At 37.1% G+C, this 10,594-nt stretch overlaps 1 protein-coding gene across 1 annotated transcript; it reads right to left on the reverse strand.

Annotated features, from left to right (window-relative positions):
- Window positions 1-4,568: 4,568 nt before the first annotated feature.
- LOC109208646 (protein COFACTOR ASSEMBLY OF COMPLEX C SUBUNIT B CCB4, chloroplastic) lies at window positions 4,569-10,295 on the reverse strand. Its single transcript, XM_019371776.1, has 9 exons — window positions 10,094-10,295; window positions 9,842-10,014; window positions 7,926-8,025; window positions 7,708-7,781; window positions 6,307-6,491; window positions 6,044-6,114; window positions 5,670-5,753; window positions 5,225-5,373; window positions 4,569-4,979 (listed from the first exon to the last, which is right to left on the reverse strand). Exons 1-8 carry the CDS (start codon window positions 10,214-10,216, stop codon window positions 5,317-5,319), a joined length of 867 nt encoding a protein of 288 aa, XP_019227321.1. The 5' UTR covers window positions 10,217-10,295; the 3' UTR covers window positions 4,569-4,979; window positions 5,225-5,316.
- Window positions 10,296-10,594: the final 299 nt, after the last annotated feature.

The following is a 10,594-nucleotide window of genomic DNA, read 5'->3' on the forward strand; positions in this document are numbered from 1 at the left end:
CCAAGACTGTTAATAAAATGAATGGAGATGATGTCCAACTCTTCACGATACAAGTATTATTTATTAAGCCTGCCTTACAGTCAACCAATCAATTTAATGCACTGCACCTTCTTCAGGAGTTCCAAACTCCTGTTGTCATTGAAGAACTCCTATCTTAGTATCATCAGGTATTTGTAAAACCCACCACCTTACCTCCTCAAAGAGGTGCTTTTGATCACAGCATTCCATTGCAACCTGGGATTAAACCAATCAACACACGAACTTACAGATATTCCTCTATGAAGATAGACATCATTGAAAAGCTGGTCAAAGACATGTTGCAGCAAGATGTAATTCAGTATAGCAACAATCCCTTTCCATCACCTGTGGTGTTAGTAGGCAAGATGGATGGTTCCTGGAGATTATATGTGGACTACAGGGAGTTGAATCAATGTACTATTAAGGACAAATTCCCTATTCCCATCATAGATGACTTATTAGATGAATTAGCTGGAGCAGTGATCTTCTCTAAAATTGATCTTCAATATGGTTATCATCAAATAAGAATGGTGGAAGCTGATATTCCCAAAATAGCCTTCAACAATCACTTGGGCCATTATGAGTATTTGGTCATGCCATTTGGCTTAACCTATGCTCCATCTACCTTTTAGTGCCTCATGAATCACCTATTTCAGCACTTCATAAGGAAATTTGTTCTGGTCTTCTTTAATGATATTCTTATATATAGCAGGAATTTGCAAGATCATGCATTACACTTACAACAGGTGTTTGAAGTTATGTTGCATAATAGTTTGCTAGCTAAGCAATCTAAATGTGTCTTTGGAGTTGCAAGGGTGGAGTATTTAGGACACTTCATCTCTAATGAAGGGGTATCTACAGATCCTAAGAAAATCACAACTGTTCAACACTAGCCTACTCCCACCACACTCAAATAACTGAGAGGCTTCCTAGGGCTGGCAGGGTACTAGAGGAAATTTATCAAAGGTTATGATCTCAACAGTCGACCACTCACTGAATTACTAAAGAAGGATAATTTCAAATGGTCTGAAGGTGCTGTTCAGGCCTTCTCTACACTGAAGCTAGCCTTAACAGCTGATCCAGTCCTAGCTCTACCAGACTATTCTATTCCTTCTATAGTGGATACAGATGCCGGTGGAACATGCATTGGAGTTGTTCTAATGTAGAATGGTCATTCTATAGTTTTCATCAGTAAAGGTTTGGCCCCTAGACATCTTGCACTATCAGCTTATGAAAGGGAACTCCTTGCACTAGTCTTTGCTGTCACCAAATGGTCCCATTATTTGCTTGGTCAGCATTTATTGTTAAAACTGACCAAAAGGCTTTGAAGTATCTGTTGAGCAAAAACTGCACACTGATTCAGAATTGAGGTGGCTAGCTAAGTTGCTCCCTTTTGATTTTGAAATTCAGTACAAATAAGGGAAGGAAAATATTGCTGCAGACTCAGTTTCCAGAATTGATGGTGCTGAACTCATGTCCTTGATGATGTCTTTGGTTCAAGCTGAGCTTTAGCAGGAGACCACAGTTTGGTGGACTTCTGATTCTGAGTTAAGAAACTTCATTGCTTCTTTGCAACACACACCCCAGAAGCACTACACTTGGATCAATGATCAACTAAGGAGAAAGGGCAAGCTTGTCATAGGACATGATGCCGGTTTAAGGCACAAGATCCTCACCCTATGACACTCCACTCCTTCAGGTGGATATTCTGGAATTGATGCCACCACAAGGAAGGTGACTTCATACTACTATTGGAAGGGAATCGGGAAAGATATCTTGGACTTCATTCACAAATATTATGTATGTCAAAGAAACAAATATGACACTTCTGCATACCCTGACCTGTTGCAGCCTTTACCAATACCTTCGCTGCCTTGGACTGACATTAATATGGATTTCATAGAGGGATTACCTAAGTCTAAAGGGAAGACTGTTATTTGGGTCATCATAGGCAGGCTCACTAAGTATGGTCATTTCATTGCCATTTCTCATCCTTATACTGCCCAAACTCTTGCTCAGGTATTTTTGGATACTGTCTTCAAACTTCATGGGTTCCCTGCTTCCATTACTAGTGATAGGGATCCCATATTCATCAGCTCTTTTTGAAAGGAATTCTTGTCGGCTCAAGGTGTCACATTGCAGACTTCAACTGCTTACCATCCTCAAACAGATGGTCAGAGTGAAGTGCTCAAGAGGTGTTTAGAGACCTACTTGAGATTTTTTTGCACAGTTCTTCAACCGATTTGGGTGCCTTCTTATCTATAGCAGAATGGTGGTACAACTCTAGTCCTTATTATGCTATTCAACCCTCTCCTTTTGAGCTCTTATATGGTTATCCTCCTCCGATACACCTTCCCTATCTTCTTGGTGATTCTTCTGTTGATACTGTTGAAGACATCATGTTGGTTAGGGAATTCAAGCTACAACTGGCTAAATTTCACCTCTGTCGAGCTCAGTAGAGAATGCAAGCTCAAGCTAACAGCCACAAGTCTGATAAAGAGTTCTAGGTGGGAGATTTGGTCTTTGTCAAGCCGCAACCCTATATGCAGTCTACTCTCTCCATTTTTCCTTATCATAAACTCACTTCTAAGTATTTTGGTCCCTATCCTATAATAGAAATAGTGGGAACTGTTGCTTACAAACTTTTACTTCCCCCAGAGGTTCAAATCCACTCCACATTCCACATTTCTCAGCTCAAGTTCTGTTATGAGCTACCTACAGAAATTGTTCATCCTCCAATTTTGAACTTAGCCAGTCCCTTATGTCAGAAGCTGTGTTGAGCAGAAGATTAATCAAGAAAGGCAATAAAGCTGTCGCACAATGTTTGATCAAATGGAAGGACTTGGATGCCTCACAAGCTAACTGGGAACTTGCTTCTGACCTACGCACCAGATTTCCCACCTTCACCCTTAAGGACAAGGGTGCTGTCCATCGGGGGGTATTGATACACGTATTCCAGCTGCTACCAGCTAGGATGCCAGCTCAAATGCCATGGAAGCACACACCTAAGCCTATTCATGTGTTTGTTGTTGCTTGTTTCTTAATTTCAGTTGGCGGGAAAGTTACTTAAGCTCTAATTTTTAGCTTATGCATTTTCATAGATAAATAGGACAATTGTAATAAAGGAACACATGTTTTGAAGGACAATTAAACTTTGATCTCACTCTCCTTCTCTATTCTTAGCTCTTCTTCTCATCTCCTTCCTTCTTCCCATCCTCTCTTCTTCGTAATTACTGTTACATTGCCTCTCGATACCAGAATTTGGTATCATATTACAACCAAATTCAGTTCGCTCCTACTGTGCGGGAGTCTTAGCCGATCGGTGCCGTGTGAAACACATGAGGTATGTTAATTTGCATTCCCAACTACAGGGGTGGAAACACATCCGTTGTTTGTTTGATACCTCAAGTTTTGACTCAATTATAGCAAACAATGACATGAGCCCATTGTCATTTTCTTCTTCCTCTTTTTTATTTTCACCGTCTTCATATGCTGTCAGGAAAGCATCTTCTTAAATTGAGTGGTCCTAAGTTTGCCTAAAGAATCTGGTTCTTTAACTTATGTAATTTATGTGCGATAAGTAAAGAACACATGGATTTTACATGAAAAATTTACCCGCTCAAAAAGGTGCAAAAATCACAATTTAGTCTAGTAGAATTTAATTTCGAACTTCACTAAAATGAAAGAGCCAAAAATATTCAAACTACAACTATTGCAATCTAAGACTTAACTCTAGGTCACTGTTACACATTTTCAAGTCAACTCTAACTTAAAAATATAAACGTTTTACAAACTTAAACAATTATACTTTTCAACAAAATAAAGATCACAATTCAATAACCTAACAAGCTTGAACTAGGACTGTACTCAAGACTGGAGCAGTTGGTTATTACTTGAACTAGGACTGTAAGCAAACAAGTTTAGTAACCAAATATTTAGGAGTTTAAAATTAGGAAGGACTCCTAAGTCGCAGGAACTTTTTCCCAAAAATCCGAACGCTCACCGGTGATCATATCAAAATCAAAAGATATTCTTGATTATTCTGGTCATACAAAGAAAAGATAGTACAGTTATTTTTCCTAAAGTAACTCGTACCAGAATTTTTATCTTTTTATTACTGCACAGCAGTTCAAAGGAGTCAGTCACTCAAACTAGAGTACCTGATTCTTAGCACACATACGTTACTCAGTTTTATTAATCATCATAACACACTATATATACTCAATACCAGACAATCTAAATATTTTTTAGTAAACTCACTAAGAGAGGTAAAACACTCTCAATTGAATGCATGCGCCTCATGCTACCATTAGCTCATGTATAAACAAACTGTGGTACACGGGATCTTGACGTTTGTTTAAAAAGTTCCAAAATCAGAGTCTACATAGTCTGATTATACACTATTATACATATTTTTTAGTGTAACATGATATTTTTATTCAATGATTTACTCAGTGAATTCTTTTGGCATCGTTGGGAAGGCAGAATATTCACCCCTTTTTGTAACTTCTAAAAGTTTTTGGTTACTTTGAATTGTATAAATTGCAGAATTTATGGGGAAAACTCTATTCTGAGAATCCTTAACAATACAATAAAAACAAAATGGACATTTACTCATCGACCATATCAAGAGATGACATCTTTTTATCAGTATGCCTAGTTAGATTCAGCATAGCAGAAGTTTGAGCTTTAACTGCAGATTCTTAGTTGCTGCTTTTGCAAGACAGCCAATAACAAAACTATGCCTTTGTAGAAGGGAGGTCCAGTAGGACACTGAATAAAAATTTTAAATGGCTTTCTATGGGGTTATAATCTTCTTCCATTTCTCACAGGAAAGACGAAAAAGTTACCTCCTACAGTATCTCATCCTTTCACCAACCAACAAGACAGCAGAGCTTAAGCTCACGAGGGAAATCATTTCAAAGCAAACCATCATGGAAACAAATTGCCACTCTTTGTGCCTGCAAACATTGAAATGAATTCATAAATGGAGTATTATGTTGCACAAATCAGAAATCAACAGTTGTCTAAAAGATCCAGGGAAAGCTTCTAATGTTGCAGTTGGACAGAAAATAATAACTAGCAGAAACTGCAGTTCCTTTGTTTGGAGAGGCAAGTCCAAAGAAAAGAATCAGGGGATACATACTGGTGTTCTCGGGAATTAACGTGCCACCCATGCCACATAAACTAAAGGAAGGAAAATCACCTTGAGATAAGACATGATTATAGGCAAATCTTGAACTTAGATGCTGCATTTAGATGTCTTGAAACATATATCTTGCATTGCTAGTAGGAATGTCAAATAACTTTTGTCAGTGTAGCATCTAACTTCTCTCCGATCAATGTGATCCATGCCTGTCAATGACGGAAAAAAGCATGAGACTAGGGTGCATTTAAAAGATGGCAAAAGGGATACCAATATAAAGTGTGAATTTCATGACATTTGAATAAGTATCTAGAGAGAACAAATAAAGCTCAAACCACAATAAAACAACCATGGTAGAGTAACGTACTTAATGCTACCAAAAGTCATTTTAGGTAAGTATGATGACATACGCCACAAAGAAAACCATTTGTGTTCTACTGCTTTCCAAAATCAAAGGCGAGGCAATACAATTAAGTACAAGCACAACATCAATTGTGATACATACTTGGTCAGAAGATGTGAATCCTCTGATTGTGTCACCACCAATTATGGCAATTCCTTTGTCAGCTAGAGGTTGCAAGATTACTGCCTAATAAAGTATTATGGTTATCAGTAACCTTCAGGTGAAGATTGAACCTCCGGAAAAAATATAATGAATATGAAGGACGTATGATAACAGAGATCATATAGGTGTACACATTTGGTAGACTTTGAATGATGCAAGAATTATTTGAAGAGCAAAAAAAAATGCTCATTTGGCTACTATAGAGGTATCTGCACATCTTTAGTACAATTGATATAGTGGACTTAGGTGAAATGAGACAAAGTTGTATGCCACAGGAGAAAAGGGGGGAAGAAAAGTACAGGAGTTAATAGTACCTGTGTATATGAAGGAAGAAATGGTAGCTCCGACTTCCCAGGATAAAGAGATAAGTTGGCCAAGTAGCTCTCTGAAGATACAGACAATCAAGCTCATGTTATTCTAACTTCTTAACGGATGCTTGGAAATTTAACCAATGTCTTGATCTTTCAAAACCTGCTCTCGGGCTCATAAATCTTTCAACCACTTGTTTTAGGAATGAGAAGATATAACTATATCTCGAAAGCTAGAAAAAATGAGAAGTTCAAGTTAAATCACTCACGTGACGCTGATTTTAGAGCTCCTTGGTAAAGTGATCCTTCTATCAACTTATTGGTGTCCACAGCTACTGCTTCGCTTCCATTAGAGGATGATGCAGCAGCAAACCCAATTTGAAGGATGCATTTTCCATCATAAACAATGACCAGAGATCTGCAGCATGTGACATCTGATAGAGAATCCCAAGCCCTGTGGATTAGGAAAAAAAAGGAGTAACACTTCAGTAGGCGTTTGGACAATCTTTCGTTGAAGTTGAGAAGAAAGAGTATTTGAAGTTGAAGTTGAAAAAGAGAATCTGAAAGTTGAAGTTGCGTTCGTTTATGAATTTTACTTGGAAAAGAAGTTGAAGTTTTGTGATTGAAAACCATTACTTCTCTTAAAATACTCCTCAAAGAATTTTTCAATATTTCAGAGTATTTCAATTACTGAAATAGGTATTTGCAAATATTGATGGCCAAACACAACAAATAATCATCAACAAGTCTCTTCCATGGAGATCACAGGTTTTCTCATCTAAAAGAACATCAGGAAATGTATAAAATTACGATAAATTGTGCTTGTTTGGTTATATATCATTTGCACACTGGAAGAGCATGCTTAAGGAATTAGCAACACATTCTCTTTCAGAACAAGTTGTCTATTATATCGGTGCTATAGAACAGACAGTTGTGTTAGTGAATGCAGAATTCACACATTATTCACTATCTAGAATGATGCCACTTTTCCTTTATACAACCAATCATGCGCTTTCATACTCATTAAGAAAATCAGTATGGTAAATCGGTGGAGCTAGAGTTCTAGTTACAGGTTTAGCAGAACCCAGTAGCTTTGGTCAAAACCAGTATTTGTGTTAAGAAATCTACTTAATATGCATAAATAATTTACCCAGAACCCAATGAGCTGCCTTTTTTTTAGATTCACAACCCATAAACTCAAAATTCTGGATCCGCCTCTGCACAAATCCCTTATCCGCAGAGGCCAATAGCTGCTTTTGCCACTTTCTCGCTCCTTGAGGACTTGAGCCCCCAGCCTCATGGTTAGGTGGAGGGTCCCTTCCACAAAATCAACCCACTCTTGTCAACAAAAAACAAACTTTTCTAAATACTTCGAAAGACATAAACATTGAATATTTATAAGTTCAATGACCTAGTCTCCTGTCTACTGATTTGACAAGAAGTATCATGCAGCGTAATATGTGACCTTCAATCTGATTTTTTCTTCACAAAGGAAAAAATGATCGGATTCACTTCTCTGGTGCAACTTATAGTCATTATATAGATCATGTAATATGTATATATATACACAAACAGATCAAGTTCTCAATACTTTACGTGATCTCCAAGTACAAAAATAAGCAAAACAAAGAACATCTCTTTAAAAAATGTTCAACTCATAGATACAGTACCAGAGCAGCTCAGAAATAACAAAATCTGGTAGGTTGGACGCTATTCTTTGGCACTCCACACCGTTAGGATTTACCTGGAAAAGAATCAAAAGGCATAAATTGATCAGTTACTCTAATGGTGTAACAACACGAGGAAAACTAAGCAATGAGCTGAGCAGAGATAGTGGGACACAAAGTACATATCCTCATCTGTGTATGCGTGTGTAGACAGCCCTCACCACAGATATGGTTTTTGGTCGAATTGAAAGCCAAACAAGACCATTTAAGATGTTGGTGACGGCCAAGCCAAGAGTTAATAAATCTGCTCTGGATTGAGAACTGTGCGAGTTGAAAGCAAATAGTTTAAATAGTGGTCCAAGAATATGTTGAAAACTAATTACATGAGAAATAGGAAGCTCAAAAACTGTTTCCAATGTATTATGCAAAAAAGAAAAGTGCTGCTCCTTAAAGAAACATACTGTCTCAGCTACATATGATTGTGAAAAAACTTATGCATCCAACTCAATATCTAAGGGTAATAGGTGGAGTAATAAGATCATTATAAACTGATATGGAATCACTTATTTAACAAATATGGGACTTTTATCTGTTACAGATTTAACTTCTTCCCACATGTTTGACTCGTTTGATCTCAAACGTGGATTTTAAAGAGAAAAGGTTAAAGTGGCTTGACAAGCTGAAGAGTAGCCTGAAGCAAATAGCTAATGTACCTAAATTATTTTTATAAAGAGAGAGAGAAGCCTAGAGTAGTAAAACAGATGACTTAATGAACTTCAGAAGGATTAAAATTTAAGAAAGAAGATCAGGGCAGAGAAACAAACTAAACAAGCTAATTAAAGCTGGGCTATGTTACCATGTGAAAGAACCAAAACATCTCTTTCAAAACATTAAGGCAAAAGGTCAAGATATTTATAAACTAATTGGGAACCCATATTTAACCAATGTGGGACTTTGTTCAGACTACGCATCTAACAGTAAGTGAATTAGTGAACAAACTTTGAAATGGCTCGACGATTATTGGAGATTTTAAGAAACTTCACTAACTATTTCTAAAAGTCAAAGACCTCAGCTTTCTTTGTTACTAAAATACAAAGAAGGTATTGACCTATTAAAAGATGTTTTATTGCATTCAGCCAAAAGCTCATGTTGATAGAGGATTCATTAAATAGGTGTAATCTTATAAAGCAAAACTACTGCATCAATACTTCTACCTTACATCAGATGCAAATCTCGTTTCATACTTTAGTAACACTTTTCCTTTTCCTCTTAAGATGATCCATAAGTATATACCAAATGATGTGCGTGCATGTGTCTGTGTGTTTTTTCTCTCTTCTTTTCCTTTTAAACCAAACTTTAGCTGAAATCACCTCACATTACAAAGGATTTAACTTATGCAAACAGATAGTTTCGAAATTCTACCAGAATTACCTTCTTTTTCTTAAATTACTAGTTTCAAGTCGGATTTTTTAAGTAACTTGATCATGTAAATGCATAAAAAATTAAACTCATTGTAATACATACATTCTCGAATTACTGGACAAGATTCAAGCTACTCATTAGAGATAATATTCCAGGACATCAATTGCGGCCCCAAAATTCTCTCTCGTCTCTTTCAAATTTCACACCCCTTTGTAGCAGGCTTCTAAGAGCAACACATTCATCGGATAAACAGCCTTGCTATAGAAAGGAAGAATAATACTCCCTCTTCCAGTTTATGTGAACCTATTTCCTTTTTGGTCCGTTTCAAAAAGAATGACTCCTTTCTAAATTTGGTAACAATTTAGCTTAAACTTACAATTCTACCCTTAATAAGAAGCTTCTATAACCACACAAATACTCTGGGCCCCTTTTTGGCTTGTTTAGGACCACAGATTCCAAATGTCATTCATTTTTTCTTAAACTCAGTGCTCAGTCAAACAGGTTCACATAAATTGGAACGGAGGGAGTAACTGGCAAAACGATACTCCCTCCACTCCATTTTATATTTGTATGACAATGTTTTCTTATTAGTCCTTCCAAAAAGAATGCCACATTTCCATATTTAGAAACAATTTAAGTTTAAACTTCCATTTTATCCAAATGACATGTTTTTATAGCCAAAGAAATTGAAACGGAGGAAGTAGTAGTAGTTAACCTGCTAGCATCAGCGACGGGAGCAATACCGGAGGCCGTGCGATTGAAAAGAACAGCCAATAAAGACAATCCACCAACGTATATCGGCAAGCTCCGAACTAAATCATCATTTTTGGATACCCAATCTGCTATCAATTCCCTCCGTGGCTTCGGCCCTCTATACCCACTTCCTCCCTTCATTTCTCGTCACGAATTTTCCAAATGAGCTAATAACCAATAAGCACAAAGACAATGAATGTGGAATTGAGAGTACCTGGGAACTAATAGAAGCCTTAACAGTAACAAAGGAAGGGAAAGAGGAGAGGCGACGAGAATGTACAAGTCGTTGTGGCGGTTGGCTTAACGGAATGAAACCAAGGAGATTTCCCGCTTCCATTGAACAACAGGTTCGTTTTTCTGTCTGTCTGATTACAATGTTCCTAAAACGGATAATGTCTAGCTTCCAATCACAATAAATAATTATTTTAAAAAAAAAAAAAAAGAAAGAGTAAAGGCATTGTTAGAATAATGGGCCTAAGAATGGGCTTTTGGGTGTAGAGAAGCCTGGGCTAGTCCTAATTGGGTGGCCACGAAAAATTTAAAAATGGTCGGATTTTCGCCTGGTCAATCAAATTTAGCCACATAATCAAAGGTCAACGATATTTAGTTACGAAGTTAGCACGGTAATAATTTATTGACTAAAATACCCTTACTCTGTTATTAAATTTACGCGACTTGACCTCATATTCTTCTTTAGAACAATCTTACGGCGGTA

This window comes from Nicotiana attenuata, unplaced genomic scaffold (assembly GCF_001879085.1).
Source record: "Nicotiana attenuata strain UT unplaced genomic scaffold, NIATTr2, whole genome shotgun sequence".
Lineage (NCBI taxonomy): Eukaryota > Viridiplantae > Streptophyta > Magnoliopsida > Solanales > Solanaceae > Nicotiana > Nicotiana attenuata.

Bases quoted from the DNA above. Each gene is read 5' to 3' on its own strand.
- LOC109208646 (XM_019371776.1), bottom strand. From the start codon at position 10,216: ATGGAAGCGGGAAATCTCCTTGGTTTCATTCCGTTAAGCCAACCGCCA. The intron at 10,015-10,093 runs GTACTCTCAATT...CGAGAAATGAAG, and splicing joins AGGCTTCTATTAGTTCCCAG to GGAGGAAGTGGGTATAGAGG. The intron at 6,115-6,306 runs GTGAGTGATTTA...CTGTATCTTCAG, and splicing joins AGCTCTAAAATCAGCGTCAC to AGAGCTACTTGGCCAACTTA.